This window comes from Rutilus rutilus (genome assembly GCF_951802725.1).
Source record: "Rutilus rutilus genome assembly, chromosome: 23".
NCBI lineage: Eukaryota > Metazoa > Chordata > Actinopteri > Cypriniformes > Leuciscidae > Rutilus > Rutilus rutilus.
Window position 1 is genome coordinate 1,560,001 of NC_140233.1, and position 18,526 is coordinate 1,578,526.

The 18,526-nt window shown below is 40.0% G+C and overlaps 1 protein-coding gene across 1 annotated transcript in view; it reads left to right on the forward strand.

The window, feature by feature from the left end:
• Positions 1–532: 532 nt before the first annotated feature.
• Positions 533–18,526, forward strand: part of LOC311283020 (PDZ domain-containing RING finger protein 4) — a 47,636-nt gene continuing 29,642 nt past the window's right edge. The window contains exon 1 of the mRNA XM_084397175.1: positions 533–638. Coding sequence (XP_084253301.1) covers positions 570–638 — 69 coding nt within the window. The 5' untranslated portion in view covers positions 533–569. The remainder of the gene's footprint in view (positions 639–18,526) is intronic.

Here is an 18,526-nt window from a genome sequence, read left to right on the forward strand (position 1 = left end):
CTGATCAATTCCACTGTGAGCTGCATCTCCCAGACCAGTAATAACAGTTTAAAGCTAAAAACCACTTAAAATCTCCACGCATTAATGTGCAACCGGACACAAAAGAGCCTCATTGTCTCAGCGCTGACTCCTCCCACTCGCGGTAGCCACACCCCTCTCATGCATATCGCGTAATGATCTGGCTCAATTCCCTGTATCCACTTTAGTCCCCTTAAACGCTCGTTTATTGGGGGGTCGACAGCTTTTAAAAACTTATTTCTGGGTTGTTTAGCTTGTTTGCTTGTCCTTGTCACACAGCAGCTTTTAGACATTGTTTTGTTTCTTGCTATAAGTCAGAAGGCGAGCAGACAGCTTCACACAATCCAAAGTCAACGGAGACGGTTGGATTGTTTTCCCCCGGTGTGGGCGTGGCCTAAATGCGCTCTGTCTCTATAGGCTGAGCTGCTGAAGGGGGCGTGTTTCGGAGAGAGAGCGCGTGAAAGAGCGCGCCGCTGCTGTCAGATGCCAGAGGCTGCGCGCGCGTGTGCATGAGGGTCCGCGCGCGGGTCACGGTTTCCCCGAGCACGAGGATGGGCTGCAATCTGTGCAGTTTACAGAAGAAAGAGGAGAACTACACACTACTGTACGAGATCTCACAGGTGAGGAGAACTACACACTACTGTACGCACAGGTGAGGAGAACTACACACTACTGTACGAGATCTCACAGGTGAGGCGCGCGACACCTCTCTCACCTGACGGACAGCTTCACAAAGTGTGAGTTTCTGATGACTCTGGACTTGAATTTAGGTTTGCTACTATGTATTATTTATTTGTATCATGGCAGTTACAGTACATTGTTTTTTGGGATATGTATCATGGTTACACTGGTTTTTCATAACAATGCCATGTATATTTGGTCATGGTGCTTACCGGTTTCCCCACATAGATTTTGGGTAGCCTATAGTTGTACAATGGTTTTTCACATAATATCATCGTTTTTTTGACATACCATAATTTTACACTTTTTATTTTTCACATAGCCTAATACCATAGTTTTTTGAACATACCATGGTTTTACAATGTTTTTCACATTATATCATAGAGTTTTGGACATATACTATGATTTTTGGACATGTTACCATGGTTTTACACAGTTTTCCCCCCAATAATATCTTTTTTTTTTTTTCATGATAATACAATTCCTTTTTCTTGATCATGGTGCTTTCTGTGGTGGTTTTTCACATAATACCTTAATTTCTGGTCATAATACCTTAGTTTTTGGACATGTACCATGGTTTTACACTGCTTTTCTACATGATAATACCATGTATATCTGGCCATGGTGCTTACTGTGGTTGTTTTCCACATTATATATGTAGTTTTTGGATTATATATATAGTTATATATTTTTTTTTATAGAACCATGGTAATACCTTTTTGAGGCTTAGCATTCTGGTAGTTCCAAACACTATAATGGCATAATAATATCATGGTGTTTTGGATATGTACCGCGGTAATACCATGCCATTTTTTGCCATAATACCACCGTTTCTGGAATGGATATACCACAGTAGTTTCACAGTGTTCTTTGGAGTACCGTTTATAAGGCAATCATTTAGTACCATTGGCTTTGGATATATAGTACCATATCATAGAGGTTTTGGTAGAATGAGTTCTGTTGTACAGTTAATGTTCCAGACTGAAGCGTTATTGTTGGACATTTATGATTTCCTTGATGATGAACAATCAAACGATGAGATTAATGAATCAGTGTTGAATCCCACTGATGATCTGCTCCTGAATCTGCTGATTGATTCTCTGGTGAGTGTTTCATTAACTCTTATGATGCTTTAATGGCCTCTGTGTCTCTCACACACACACACACACACACGGCAGTCTCATTAGCGCTCGTAGAAAATGATTCCGGCTCTTAATAAAACGTGAACTGTTCCTCTGTGTGTGTGAGGGGAGATTCGCTGGTTAATTGCTGGCTTTGTCCTGTAACGAGGAGTTTTGACGAATCTCCTCTGCGTGGATCGCTTTAATCACGCTGATGAAGAAGAAGCTTCTGTTCTCCACGCTTCTGCACTGGACCTTCATCTGGATCCGATCTGGAGTTTAGTGTCGTATCTGATCTGTGTGTGTTTGACCACACACACACACACACATTAGTGAATATGTGTGTTTTAAAGAAGGAGCTGAAAGTGTGTCACTGGCTACGTTTACATGCACAACTTATGTTTCAATCGGACTGAATTCATTCTGATTCTGAATGTGGTGTTTACATGAACGCTAAACATGTGATCGGGTTGATGTGCGCGTTTATGTCACAAGCTTCAAATCGTGATTGAATTGTCATTACGCTATTTCTACGTTATTATGCTATTTCTACGTCATTATGCTATTTCTACGTCATTACGCTATTTCTACTTCATTACGCTATTTCTACATCATTGCGCTATTTCTACATCATTGCGCTATTTCTACATCATTACGCTATTTCTACTTCATTACGCTATTTCTACATCATTGCGCTATTTCTACGTCATTGCGCTATTTCTATGTCATTACGCTATTTCTACATCATTACGTTATTTCTACGTCATTACGCTATTTCTACGTCATTATGCTATTTCTACATCATTGCGCTATTTCTACGTCATTACGCTATTTCTACGTCATTACGCTATTTCTACATCATGATGCTATTTCTACGTCATTGCGCTATTTCTACATCATTATGCTATTTCTACATCATTACGCTATTTCTACGTCATTATGCTATTTCTACGTCATTACGCTATTTCTACGTCATTACGCTATTTCTACGTCATTATGCTATTTCTACGTCATTGCGCTATTTCTACATCATTACACTTTGTGTCATTATGCTATTTCTACGTCATTACGCTATTTCTACGTCATTACGCTATTTCTACGTCATTATGCTATTTCTACGTCATTGCGCTATTTCTACATCATTACACTTTGTGTCATTATGCTATTTCTACGTCATTGCGCTATTTCTACATCATTGCGCTATTTCTGTCATTATGCTATTTCTACGTCATTGCGCTATTTCTACATCATTACACTATTTCTACATCATTACTCTATTTCTACATCATTACGCTATTTCTACTTCATTACGCTATTGCTACATCATTGCGCTATTTCTACGTCATTGCGCTATTTCTGTCATTACGCTATTTCTACATCATTACGTTATTTCTACGTCATTACGCTATTTCTACGTCATTATGCTATTTCTACTTCATTGCGCTATTTCTACATCATTGCGCTATTTCTACATCATTACGCTATTTCTACGTTATTACGCTATTTCTACTTCATTATGCTATTTCTACTTCATTACGCTATTTCTACGTCATTACGTTATTTCTACGCCATTACACTATTTCTACGTCATTACGCTATTTCTACATCATTATGCTATTTCTACATCATTGCGCTATTTCTACGTCATTATGCTATTTCTACGTCATTACGCTATTTCTACATCATTACGCTATTTCTACGTCATTGCGCTATTTCTACTTCATTATGCTATTTTTTCATCATTTCGCTATTTTTACGTCATTACGCTATTTCTACGTCATTACGCTATTTCTACATCACTGCGCTATTTCTACGTCATTACGCTATTTCTACGTCATTACGCTATTTCTACGTCATTGCGCTATTTCTACCTTTCTATAATTATATATAGATAGATATATTAATAGCGCGTGTGTTTCTCATCTCTCACTCAGAGCTTATACACTTTCTTTCGTGGTCCGTTCCCCCTTTCTGACTCGCTGCTGTTCCTTTAAGGCTTAATGATGTAATTCCGGCGCTCCTGAACATCTGCCATCGAGATGAATGGGAATGCTAACGGATAGAGACTCCAGGTGTTATATTGACCCCCTTTTTACTTCATAAAGTGCCTTGCAGTGCATTCTGGGATTGGTACAGGTGATTCTGCCTGGGAAAGCGTCTAAAAGAAGGAATAGTAAATCAACAAGATGCTATAATGAAGGGAACGTTATTATTATTCAGTGTTGTGTGTGTTATAAGCGTTCTCGGCTCTAATGAGTCCTCCTGCTGGTGTGTGTGTGTGTGTACGCTGTGCTCTTTAATTGTGTGCTGATGGTCTGTAAGCCCCATAATGCCGAGCTGGTGTGTGTGTGTGGTGTGTGTGTGTGTGTGTGTGTGTGTGTGTGTGTGTGTGTGTGTGTGTGTGTGTGTGTGTGTGTGGTGTCTCCAGAGACTCAGTTCGCTCTGTGTTGAAGACAGCGCCACCTATAGACGTGCTGGTATTCATATATTAATGCTGGACACATTTTTCACTGTTTCAGCTTCAGGAATCCTGGAAAATGCTGTTACGCTTTCCTGGGAATGGAATATATATATATGATATCCAGTTCAGTGAATCGTTTGGGTGTTGGCTCATTGTTAATGGTTCATTCAGATCTAGTTGATTCTTATGACTCGTTTAATAGTGTTGACAAACATCACTGAACATCATTGTAATATTTTATACAGTATACTAATAGAAAAATCTGATAGTGAATAACCGTCTGTAGTTACGCTGGGCTCTGGAAGTCATCGTGACATCACTGTGTGTGTGTGTGTGTTTGTGTGTGTGTGTGAAGTGTTTTATAATCCATAAGCTGGACATTCTGGAGCTGCTGGGAAACGGTGTGTGTCCGAACTGGAGCTCAACAGTGACTCCATGCAGTGTGTGTGTGTGTGTGTGTGTGTGTGTGTGTGTTTCTGAACATGTGAAGTGGACAGGTGTGTTTGATAAATGACTTTCATCTCTGCTGGGACATGTGTGTGAGAGAGAGAGTGTGTATGTGTGTGTGTGCGTGTGTGTGTCTGTGTGTGTGTGTGTGTGTGTGTGTGTGTGTGTGTGTGTGTGTGTGAGAGTGAGTGTGTGTGAGTGTGTGTGAGTGTGAGTGTGTGTGTGTGTGAGTGTGAGTGTGTGTGTGTGTGTGTGTGTGTGTGTGTGTGAGTGTGTGAGTGAGTGAGTGTGTGTGAGAGTGAGAGTGAGTGTGAGTGTGAGTGTGTGAGTCTGTGTGTGTGTGCGTGTGTGTGAGTCTGTGTGTGTGTGTGTGTGTGTGTGTATGTGTGTGTGCGTGTGTGAGAGTCTGTGTGTGTGTGTGTGTGTGTGTGTGTGTGTGTGTGTGTGTGTGTGTGGCCTGAGGCTCCGTGACTCCCTCCTCTTCTCTCCGTACTGGACTCTACAAATCTCCCACTCCATCTCTCTGTCCGGCCGCCTCTCGCTGACTGATGAACACACACACACACACACACACACACACACACACACACACACACACACACACACACACACACACACACACACACACACACGGCTGCTGCTGACAGCCTCATTTCTCCAGCTCATTTCCAGCAGATATGAATATGAAATGGGAATATTTACAGACCCCAACAGACTGAAGCGTCACCCAGCGTTACATAATCACACGTCTATTAATAATGTGTGTGTGTGTGTGTGTTTGTGTGTGAGTGTGTGTGTGAAACTGCTGGCTGAAACGACGCATCATAAACGGACATCCATCAGCCCTCCACATAGCCTAGCAAGCCAGACCTACATCAAGATGTTAGGTCTGGCAACTCTCCACAGACACGGCTCAGTCTGAGGGCCGGGATAAACGGCTGTCTTTCAGATTCCCTCTGCACGCAATAGGACAGCGCTTCAACCAACCAGAGCGTTTTCCCAACAGCGGAGCTAACGTTAGTTGATAGATTTATCTTTTAAATCTGGCCGGCAAAACTACGGACACATCTTCCTTTTTTAAGAATGACTTAAGTGCCGTTCTATGCTCTTTTCTCAAAGAAAAGCTAAACTCCAAGTCCTCCAGAGTCGCGGACAAAGCCGATTCGACAGACTGTTCTCCAGCAGCCGCCATTCTTTGTTTTCAAGTAGCAGGGAACCGTCACAAACTCTGTCGTCATTATGTTAAGCCCGCCCACCGACTCTATACACGACGTGATTGGCCTGACCCAATTTAGGTTTTTACAGCTCCGAAAGTCAACGGAGAGTTGCTAGACTGCCCTGGCTGCAAAATACATTTAGCTGCCGCTAGGGTGCGTCTAGATTTCTAGGCTACCCTCCACAGATTTATTTTTTTGAATTGAAACATTTGTTTTACAGTGTGTGTGTATAATTTTCTAGTAAACGTTTTCACCTGTCACCGAGTTTGAGTTGAGCGTCTCGATCCAGAGCTGGTGAGTGCTTTGATTGACAGCTGTCAGACGGCAGGAGGGTCTGATTCACACTGATCCTCATAAACACACGTGATCCGATGTTATTTACTCTTATCATCCGCATCTCGTTCCCCATCCGTAGAACACACTTCGACCTTTACAGAGTCTTATCACCGGAGCACAGGTGAACACACACACACACACACACACACACACACACACACATCAACACACACACACACACACACACACACACACATCAACACACACACATCAACACACACACACACACACACACACACACCCACCCACACACACACATATACACATCAACACACACACACACACACACACACACACACACACACACACACACACACACACACACATATACACATCAACACACACACACACACACACACACACACACACATCAACACACACGCACACACACATCTACACAGATCAGAGACACACACTTGATGCTCAGGAGCTGTTATGGTTCCGACTGCTGGACTGATGCATCATGGGAAGACGACAGCAATAAGACATGAGAGAGTGTGTTACAGGAATTTTACCAGACATTTTAGGCATGATATATATTGTTATAATAGGGCTGGTAGATTTGGAGTCATAAAGATGTGATTTATAAATGGATACTGACCTCCAGCTCTGTGTTTGTGTGGTTATTAGCAGTGTTATTCTTCAGTTTGAGGTCATGTGTGTTTCATTCGCCCTCCTCGTGTGTATCGGCCTCATTTACGTAATGAACTGTTTGTGTGTGAACAGCTTGAGCTCTCCTCTCTGTGTGTGTGTGTGTGAATACACACATGGCAGTCATGTGACCCGCTCGTGCCAACAGAAGGAGAACTGCTTAATTGACTTCATCATTGAGACGGAGAGAAACAGAGAAACTGGAGCAGATCCACTGGAGGAGGAAAGATGGAAGAGAAACATCAGGGTTATTATCGTTACTAAAACTACAAATATTTTTGCTTATTGGAATTAAATAAACGTTAACTGAAATAAAATATGAAATATGAAATAAAATATTAAAAAGATATAATATTTATTATATTATATATATTTTATTTTGTTGCCTAGACAACGTTTTGTTTTTGTGGGCGGGGCTCTATGTTTGTGGGCGGGACTCTCGATGGGCGGGACTATTTTTGTGGGCGGGACTCTTATGTTTGTGGGCGGGACTCTATGTTTGTGGGTGGGACTCTGTCGGTGGGACTCTCTGTTTGTGGGCGGGGCTCTCTGTTTGTGGGCGGGACTCTCGATGGGCGGGACTATGTTTGTGGGCGGGACTCTGTTGGTGGGACTCTCTGTTTGTGGGCGGGGCTCTGTTTGTGGGTGGGACTCTCTGTGGGCGGGACTCTCTGTTTATGGGTGGGGCTCTATGTTTGTGGGTGGGACTTTGTGGACAAGGCTCTCTGTTTGGGGGCGGGACTCTCTGTTGGCGGGACTCTTATGTTTGTGGGCGGGACACTGTTTGTGGGCGGGGCTCTCTGTTTGTTGGTGGGGCTCTCTGTTTGTGGGTGGGGCTCTCTGTTTGTGGGTGGGGCTCAATGTATGTGGGTGGGGCTCAATGTATGTGGGCGGGGCTCCCTGTTTTGGGGGTGGGGCTCAATGTCTGTGGGCGGGGCTCTCTGTTCAAATGACATTTGGAAACAGTCATTGTTTGGTTTAGTGACACAGAAACACACATTCTCTGAGATCTCAGGTGTGTGTGTCTGATTACAGACGAGCGTCTCTTTCTCATTGTCCGGGACGGTCGGGTCTTTGTGGGATTCTCTGTGGGATTCTCTGTGGGATTCTCCTGGTATTAAGCAGATGGCCTGTGCTGTTCTGTCAGATACCTGCGCTTCAAGATCCACTCTGACATTTCCACAGACGCGTGTGATCTGAATAGAGGTTAGCGGGATACGGGAACACACACCGTCCGCGAGAGGCTCGTCCTCGGGTCACGGCAGAGACTCGGAGGGCATGATGGGATACGTCTGGCTGGAGAGGAGGATAACGGAGGAAGGACAAAAGCAGACCTGAATACATTTACCTTTACCTCTCCACACAAGAGCCCGAATAAACTCAGCAAATCCAACTCCAGTGCATGATAAAACATCACCTGATTTCTCAGTTCATCAAGTTAAACTGAATGAAAGGGAGAAATGTTCCCTTGGCAACTAGCTGAAATAAAATAAGTTAATTTGTGATATTTTTTGGGATACAATGAAAAACAATTGGTGTACAAACTATTTTCACTCAAAAATGACAAAGAAATGGCAAGTAACACATCAAATTAACCTGAAATAGTCCGTACTCAAAATTGTCTTTCTTTACAATTTTGAAGTAGTATTGTAAAAATAAAATGGTTATAGTATAGTGTTGTTGTAAATATGTTTCAATCTGAATATGCAGATATGTCTACTATATATAATATACAGAAGTGTTTTTGGTCATTCAGGGCATGATGAGTATTTTATGTCATAAAGTGCAGTAATCTACTAATTCGCTTAAATTTACTCACTATATAACTATGAGGCAGCAAAAATATGATATTTTTCTTTGTCTGTTCAGATTTAAAACATTTTTTATTTCAGTTCACCCAAAATGTACCATTCTGTCATCATGTGCTCTCTTTCATTAGCCTGGGTGCCAGCTCGAACCCCGCCCACAACATTTTTTGGTCGGGAAGTTCGGTCTGGACTCGCTCCGTTGAGGAGCTATTATGCCCGAACAAAAATAGTTCGGACCAATCAAATTGTCAGGGCGGGCTTTATACGATGATGGACAGATGAGCAACGGTAACGTAATCATCCACGTCACCAAAGAGCGCTTGATTTGAATTAGTTTACAACAAAGACGACTGCAGCTGGAGAATTGAGATTTCACGAGTTCACATTTACAAATAAGTCGATAGAATAAATGCGTATATGACGTGCTGTCCGAGGAGAGGGCTGTGGGCTCGGTAGCCATACTCCCCCCGTGTTCCTGGTTGTGAGAGAACAAGACAAGAGTGAGGATTCGGGGTGGTGGAGGGATGCTGAAAAACTGTCAAGGAGTGTTTGGTAAGTTGACTGAGTGAATATGCTTCCTCATGCTGATAGATAGGGTAACGTTAGACATGGTATTGTTTGATGACAAGTTGATATTGGATTGATTATTTGTACGTGCTCCTCCCGAACTTTGTTTATGAAACATCATGTGTAGATTCCGCCATCGCGTCTGTTATAGAAGATATCCACAGCGCATTCATTTTAAAAGAGGAACAGAGAGCCGCGACATTTTGTTGGTTGAAAATATGAATGAAGAACATGCGTAATTTACTCCGTTGCTCTGATTGGTTGTAGGTCTATCCAATTGAGTGCAGAGGTTTTTTTTTTCCTGGTTCGGTTGAGACACGCCCCATAATCAAAGCCCTATGGAGCGGTATCAGACTCACATTCTGACTAGAATCTGAGTATGACGACGTCAGGCTACTCTTTCATGCCATTCAAACCAGTTTGACTCTCTTCAACAGTAAAAATGAAGCATGTAAATGTTCAAAACACCTCGCGCACACACAGAAAAAGCTCTTCTGAAGTAAATGTCAGCTTTCTTTCTAGAAACGTCATGAAGAGAGAAACGGTGCTAGCGGTGGATGCTAGCGCGGCGGCTTCCCAGCTAACAGGGAACGTTCTGGCAAAGTTATGGACAAACGTTACTCCAGTAACGTTAATAGAACGTTTGTTCAAAGTTATCTGGTATTAATAATGTACTCGTAATGTTAGCACAAAAACATTATTTATACATCGTTTAATTTTAATTTGACGTTATTTTTAAATGTTTTTACTTACAACAGTTTTTCAGATGGTTCAGAAAACATTCAAAAGTAACATTCCCATTATACGTGCAAAATGGTAAAATAAAGAACTCATTCCCATATTTGTTTTCCTCTAATGTTCACTTAACCAAGAGAAAACTTTTTGAAATGTTTGGAACATTCCGGAATAATGTTTCCTGGGAACTTAATGGGAACGTTGGCAAAATGTTCCTTAAACGTATTTTCAACAGCTGGTTTTCTGAACACATGCAGCGTCTGAAGATTTGTTCACAATTCATGTAAAGGAATATATATATATATGAATCGGATTATGATACAAACAGAACTTTCAGAATCTGAAATCAGATTAATGAAAGCGACGCATGTAAACCTCGTCTGATTTTTCAGTTACTGAACGGCTGTTGGCGGGAATCCTGCTCATTTACTAGCATTCCAGTGTTCATTAATATTCATGAGCTAATCAGATGAGGTTTCTAATAAATATGTCAGATTTTGACTTCATAATCTGAACGAGCAGATCTGGTTTTCATCAGTTTTCAGTCAGTTCAGATTTGTTTGCATTGTGAATGAAGACAAAGAGACGTGTGTGTGTGTGTGTGTGTGTGTGTGTGTGTGTGTGAAGTTTCCAGTCCTGAACAAAAGAGATGTGAGAATAATGTGTGTGATATGCATGTGTTTTAATGAGATGCGGCACAAAGGCTTCTGGGATCGCCAGCTTTTGTCTGAGCGAGATTGACTGTGCTCAGATCAGCTCACACGCGTTAGTAATTAATTCACATTACAAAATCCATTCAAGCCGCCAATAACATCTGACACACGGGCCGCTCACGATTGAGCTCGTGTGATTCAGGAATCTTTAATAAACGACCCGCTTGTGTCAGATCTCATTTCAGCGGGAACAAACGTCCTTCCCGCTTCCCTCGTTCCACTTCCTGTCTGTCGTCCAGGAAACGTGCGTTACGGTCACCGTGGAAACGGGATCTGATCAGCTGTCAATCACAGGAATGATTGACAGGCAGAGAGCGTTTCTGGAGTATTGTCTGTGGTAATCGACAGTAGATTAAATTTAATGTATCCCAGATTATATCATATAATTTACTGGCCTTTTATGTTAATAGTATATTCATGAGCTGGAGAGAGCAGGTTCACACACTAACATCAAGAGTTTGGATAGGTAATGTTTTAAAATAAGTCTCTTCTGATCACCAAGGCTGCATTTATTTGATTGAAAATACAAACAAAAACAGTAATAATACAGTTATTCTACTGTAAATCATCTGTTTTCTATGTGAATATACAGTAAAGTGTAATTTATATCCTGTGATCAAAGCTGAATGTTCAGCATCATTACTCCAGTCTTCAGTGTCACATGATCCTTCACAAATCACTCTAATATGAGGATTTGATGATCAAGAAACATTTATGATTATTATTAGTGTTGGAAACCTTTTTTCAGGATTCTTTGATGAATAGAAATTGAAATAGAATTTGATAAATAAAAGTATTGACACCCCCCCCCGTTAAAAATTCTCACTGACCCCAAACTTTTGAACGGTAGTGTTTAATGTTACAAAATAATCGATTTCAGATAATGCTGTTCTTCTGAACTTTCTATTCATCAAAGCATCATGAAATAAACTTGTACACGACTGTTTTCAACACTGATAATAATGAGAAATGTTTCTTGAGCATCAAATCATTTTTTAAATTGTAATATTATTTCACAATATTACTGTTTTATTTGTTGTATTTTTAATCAAATAAGCGCAGTCTGGGTGAGCAGGAGAGGCTTCTTTTAAAAACATGACAAATTTTACCCAAACTTTTGGCTGATAGTGTGTGTCATATTTTGGACATGTATATGAGTTAATGAATGAGTTATTGTCGTGAGAGGCTCAGGACGAGAAACACAGATCATGATGAGCAGGTTCATCTCCTCTAAACCCTCCACCCCCCGCCGCAGAGGCTCATGGGAAAACACTGGCTCTGACACACCTGCAGGGGATTGTGGGAGATCCACCAGCCCACACACACACATACATAGAAATATGAGTTTCCTGCTGCAGTCGAGATCAGGGTCCGGGGAAAAGTGTAAAATCTAAAATCTAAAGATAACACTGACTTACTAACCAATAAACTAACAACATTTTATTTAAAAAAAATAAAAAATAATTGAAATTAACCAAATTTGTCTACATAAATAAATACAAAATAATTAAACAAATAACATTTTATTTATTTAAATAAATAAATGTGATTAAAGTAATTAAATACATTTGTCAGTCAACATAAATTAGTTTTAAATAAATAACAAAATGATTTCAATAAATACATTTGATTAAAATAAATATACAATTTAAATAAACAAATTTGATTAAATAAATACAAATTGTATAGATAAAAAATACATATATTAATAAAATAATATTAAAATAAATAGAAAATTGAATAAAATAAAATATGATTTAAATAAATACATTTGATTAAAATAAAATATGATTTAAATAAATAAAATGTATTAATCTAAATTTAAATAAAAATAAGTTAAATTTGATTTAAATAAATAATACATCTGACAATGCAGTACTGAATAGACACACACACACACACACACACGCACACACACACACACACACACACACACACACACACACACACACACACACACACACAAAAAACCTGATGTAACGTAATTTTCTTAGTAGTCTAATATTTTAAACATATTAATACATTTTAGTTTAGGTGTTCCTGAGGATGATGATATCTGTGGTTCCTGATCTAGACTGTGTGTGTTCGCGACTAGCGGCCAGATAAAGTCACATGACGCAGGAGTGTTTCAGCTGTGTGTGTTTCTGCAGGATTTCAGCTGGTTGCATCACGTCTCTGCACAGGTCTCATGTCAAAGTTTACAGGTTTACATGCAGTCAAGACTCGAGTGTGTGTGTCACACTCTTTACCGTTAGACGTTTGCTTTATTAAAACTCTCTGCCAGTGGAGTCAGAAAAATCTACTTAATTCAAACGGAAAACAAGATTATTATTCTGACTATTGGCAGATATTTGTTCTTGTTTTAAGCAAAAACTCACTTTATTTTGAGTCAGAAAAGTCTTAATATCTTCAGTCATTGCTCTTCTCCAGTAAATGTGTCTTGATGTAATAATGTGGAGATATTTGTGCTGGCAAACAAGACTGAAACACTGAGGAAGAACATCATGTTTTGCAGTGATCGAGTTATGCTGTACATCTCTGAAGTCGAACTGTAAGATGTGTCCAATGAGAAACAGGTTAAACTATCAGTCACTTATCACTGAAAATCTTCATTCTCTATTCTGCATATTCAAACTAGTCTGACACTTTGCATTTGGTTGTAAAACTCGTGCCGTGTGAGCGAGTGTGTTTTAGGTGACCTGTCTCTTTAAGTGTCCGAGCTGACGATTGGCACAGCGCTTTAGAGCGATTAGGCGGATGAATGTGTAGAACAGGATGAGTTTGGAGCAGATGTCTGAGGCTCATTTACCAGGATCATTCTGGAAAGCGTTTGCTCGCGTCCCATGATGCATCAGCTCCTCCTGTTTCTGGCGTGAGTGAATGAATGAACCCCATCTGACAGAATCCTCCAGCTCTCACGGGTTTCTCAAAGGTTTCTTACACACGCCAAAAAACACTGGGTTAAAAACAACCCAATTTGGGCTGTTTTCAACCCAAGGCCTGGGTAAATATAGGACAGGAAACATGTTGGGTTAATTTTACCCTGCAAATTGGGTTGTTGATTTAACCCATCATACTGGATTGATTCATTTTTACTATACAGGGTGGGCCATTTATATGGATACACCGTAATAACATGGGAATGGTTGGTGATATTAAAGTCCTGTTTGTGGCACATTAGTGGCCACCATGGTCACCACCCATCTTGAGGAGTTTGCCCCCTTACAAAAACTAATGTGCCACAAACAGGACTTTAATATCACCAACCATTCCCATGTTATTACGGTGTATCCATATAAATGGCCCACCCTGTAGTATTAGCTCTTTTATTATTTTACTTCATACATGAATTAATGTCTACAGATTAACTTCAATCCTCTAAACTTTATTTGACTCTAAATATTCATGACGCATGACTCTAGCCAATCAGTTCTGAGAACATATTTGAACTTTTAAGTATTTATATTCTGTATATAGCATTTTATGTAAGGCATCAAGCGAAAAGACTGACGCTCGTGACTCGCATTGTTTGTTGCTTTGCATAAAATGTAACCATATACAGAACAATAGTGAATTTATAGATACAAAAAAATGACACAAACTGTATTTTATCGAAGACACGCAGCTGCACTGCTCTCTCATGAAGAGGTCGCAATCCGCCCCCGATCAATAACTCAGTCCCTGGGTTGTTACGTCTGATCCAGGATCTGGGTAACACAAGAAAACTACCCAAACACTTAAAAAAAAACCCAAGATTTTTTAGGTTTCTCATTGGGTTTCTCTCAGGTTTCTCGTTGGGTTTCTCTCGGGTTTCTCTCTGGTTTCTCGTTGGGTTTCTCTCGGGTTTCTCTCTGGTTTCTTATTGGGTTTCTCTCGGGCTTCTCATTAGGTTTCTCGCAGGCTTATAATTGGGTTTCTCTCAGGTTTCTTTTTGGGCTTCTCATTGGGTTTCTCTCGGGCTTCTCATTGGGTTTCTCTCGGGCTTCTCATTGGGTTTCTCTCGGGTTTCTCATTGGGTTTCTCTCAGGTTTCTTTTTGGGGTTCTCATTGGGTTTCTCTCGGGTTTCTCATTGGGTTTCTCTCGGGCTTCTCATTGGGTTTCTCTCGGGTTTCTCATTGGGTTTCTCGCAGGCTTCTCATTGGGTTTCTCTCAGGTTTCTTTTTGGGCTTCTCATTGGGTTTCTCGCAGGCTCCTCATTGGGTTTCTCTCGGGCTTCTCATTGGGTTTCTCTCGGGCTTCTCATTGGGTTTCTCGCAGGCTTCTCATTGGGTTTCTCTCAGGTTTCTTTTTGGGCTTCTCATTGGGTTTCTCGCAGGCTCCTCATTGGGTTTTCTCTCGGGCTTCTCATTGGGTTTCTCTCAGGTTTCTTTTTGGATTTCTCTCGGGTTTCTCATTGGGTTTCTCTCTGGTTTCTCATTGGGTTTCTCTCGGGTTTCTCATTGGGTTTCTCTCGGGCTTCTCATTGGGTTTCTCTTGGGCTTCTCATTGGGTTTCTCTCAGATTTCTTTTTGGGCTTCTCATTGGGTTTTTCGCAGGCTTCTCATTGGGTTTCTCTCGGGCTTCTCATTGGGTTTCTCTGGCTTCTCATTGGGTTTCTCTCGGGCTTCTCATTGGGTTTCTCTCGGGCTTCTCATTGGGTTTCTCTGGCTTCTCATTGGGTTTCTCTCAGGCTTCTCATTGGGTTTCTCTCAGGTTTCTTTTTGGGTTTCTCTCAGGCTTCTCATTGGGTTTCTCTCAGGCTTCTCATTGGGTTTCTCACAGGTTTCTCATTGGGTTTCTCTCGGGTTTCTCATTGGGATTCTCTCGGGTTTCTCATTGGGTTTCTCACAGGTTTGTCACAGGTTTCTCATTGGGTTTCTCACTGGGTTAGTCACAGGTTTCTCATTGGGTTTTTTTCACAGGTTTCTCACAGGTTTGTCACAGGTTTCTTGCGTCTCAGACCCCTGTTGACGATCTCGGGCTCTTGTGGCGTCTGTAGGGACAGCATCAGATCAGAGGAGATGCTTTACGCCGCTAATCATAATGAAGTGTTCCTGAAACACGGATTCATTTGTTTGTGTCAGTGTTTTTTCCTCCTCGCGTCTGAACATTGACTCCAGACAACACACAGACCCTGATGGACGATCAATGCTCATTTGCATGTGTGTGTGTGTGTATGTGTGTATCGATCCACAGCAGGTGTTAGTCGATGTGCAGCTCTACAGGTGTGTGCATCTCGAGGACAGGTTAGATATGCTCCGTTTTACATTCAGTTTCACAGACGTTCATGTGAAGTGAGAGTGTGATGGATGGAGTTTGACTTCACCACCAGAGGGGCGTCGCAGGAACTCTTTGTTTACATGATGTAATTAGTTGTGCATTATGGGTAATTGCTGCTCTGCTCCAGTCAGATTCGGTTTATTTCCTCCAGCTGAGTTTGTTTATCATCATCAGAGGAACTTTTAAGATCTGTTGTGTGTTTGTGGAGGGATAGAGGAGGTAAACTAATTCCTAAAGACGTCTACTTGTGCTTATAGTACATGATTCCTGAGAGTTTTACTTTTCAATCTTTTAAATGCCACAACCCCTCAGATATGATCATCCCCATCCTAAAGTTATATACAGCTAGATCATGTGCAAGACCCAATGTAGATTTATTTAAGCTGGTGTACTACATACTTGGAAAATATTTAGTTTCTATTAAGTGATTTTTTTCTATTCCCTCTATAACTGTTAGATGTATTATTTATTTGTTTATTTTTAACAATTTTTATTTACTCATTTATTTTAATATAATTTTATTATGTATTTATTTAGTTTTATGAATGAAATTATTTTAATATACTTTTTATTACTTATTTTAATCTTTTTAATCTTTTTATTTTAATGTAATGTCTATTATTTGCTTATTTATGTCATTATAATTTAATCATTTAAATAATAATATTAATACTTATAATTTATATTTAATTATGTCTATAATTATTTATTTAGTTACCCATTTTAATATAAGTATTTATTTATTTATGTATTTTTAATATCATTTATATAATTGAATTGCTTTCATATCATTTATATAATTGTAGTTATTATTTATATTTAAATATTTTCATATATTCTATTATGACTTTTAAATAAAATTTTATTGTTTAAATATTTATTTTAATAAGCACTTTTATTATTTATTTAATATCATTTTTATTTTTTTATTTTAATCGAATTTCTATTGTTTACTTATTTATTTTATTATATTTTATTAGTTATTTTAATATCATATTTATTTATTATTATTTTATATATGAATTTATTATAATCATTTACTTGTTTATTTTAATATAATTTTTTATTTATTTACTAATTTTAATATAGTCATTTATGTATTTATTTTAATATAATTTTATTATTTATTTTAATGTTTTTTTGTTTTTTTTTGGAGCTTATATATATATATATTTCTTTATTTGTATTTTTTCTTGTATTTTAAGCGTTTCCCCTGTCATAGACATCAGTGTTGTGTGAGTCCACCGGTGTGTTTCTGCACTCGTCTCTGTTCTCACGGTTAATCTGTGGCTCTGAGGATCTGCTGACCGACAGAGAGTCTCGGGCGCTGAGAGAGTTCAGATGGCTGTGTGTGTGTGTGTGTGTGTGTGTGTGGATCTGCTGACCGACAGAGAGTCTCGGGCGCCGATGAAAGAGAGGAACGAGACAGATGGACAGACAGACTCACAAAAAGATGCAGGACGCTCGTAATGAAGCGCAGCAGGTTTTGTTGATGCCGTGAGACGCTGGTGTTTGTTTAGGCTTCAGGCTGTGAACATGAATCCAGTTTAATAGAGGACGATATCTCTGACCTGAGGGCTTCACACACACTTACTGAAGCTGATGGGTTTCGTTTCAGTCAGGCATCACTAGTGCTGTTGAAAACTTCAGCAAACCACACAAAACACCCTAGCAACCACACATAGCAACACAAAAACACTTTTAGCCTCCGCATGATGCCCTGGCAACCACCCAGATAGTGTACTAGCTCAATACTGCAGTCTGTACTGTATACTACTCTCTCTGGTTACTCATTACAGGGGTCCAGACTGCGACCATTTTTTGAGAATGTGCGAGTTAAAATGTTATGTGGTCGCATTAGTGCGAGTGCACGGTCATGGTGCCTACTAAGTTAAATTCACGCATGAATTTTCCTGCATTGAACTTGTTTTAGCGCCCGCCAAAGTGAATTTTTGTCCCGCCAAAGTCTTATTTGATCGGTGAGTAATGTAGATGAACTGCTGCGCTTGTGACAGGGCACATGTTTGACTGAAAGAACGAGCAGAGAGAGAGAGAGAGAGAGACCCTGTCTTCAGAGCCAGGCGAAAGTGTAAACAAGACTTCACCGTCTCCAAACTAAGCGCTGTCTTGCTCTCTCTCCCTCGCACATATTGATCAGAATAAATCGACACGGTGGTAAAAGGTCGGAAGGTTCATGTGGAGCATTCGGAGATTTTCCTGAATTACCACTGGTGTGAATTGTGCTAAATAAGTTTCCTTATCTTCTCTGAAAAGTGTCCCAGACATCCAGCTGACATAAAATCACACTTTAATTAAACGAAAAAAACTATCCAGTGATGAAATGTTTTCTGTGTTGACAGAAATCTTGGATGTTCATGTCCTAACTGCTGGGATAATCACACAACGCACATGACACGTCCAATTCGCGAACTAATGACTCCTTTGAACGATTCATTTTAATGAATAGTTAAAACAACTGATCTTTCCAACAGTGAACTCAGGAGAATCGGT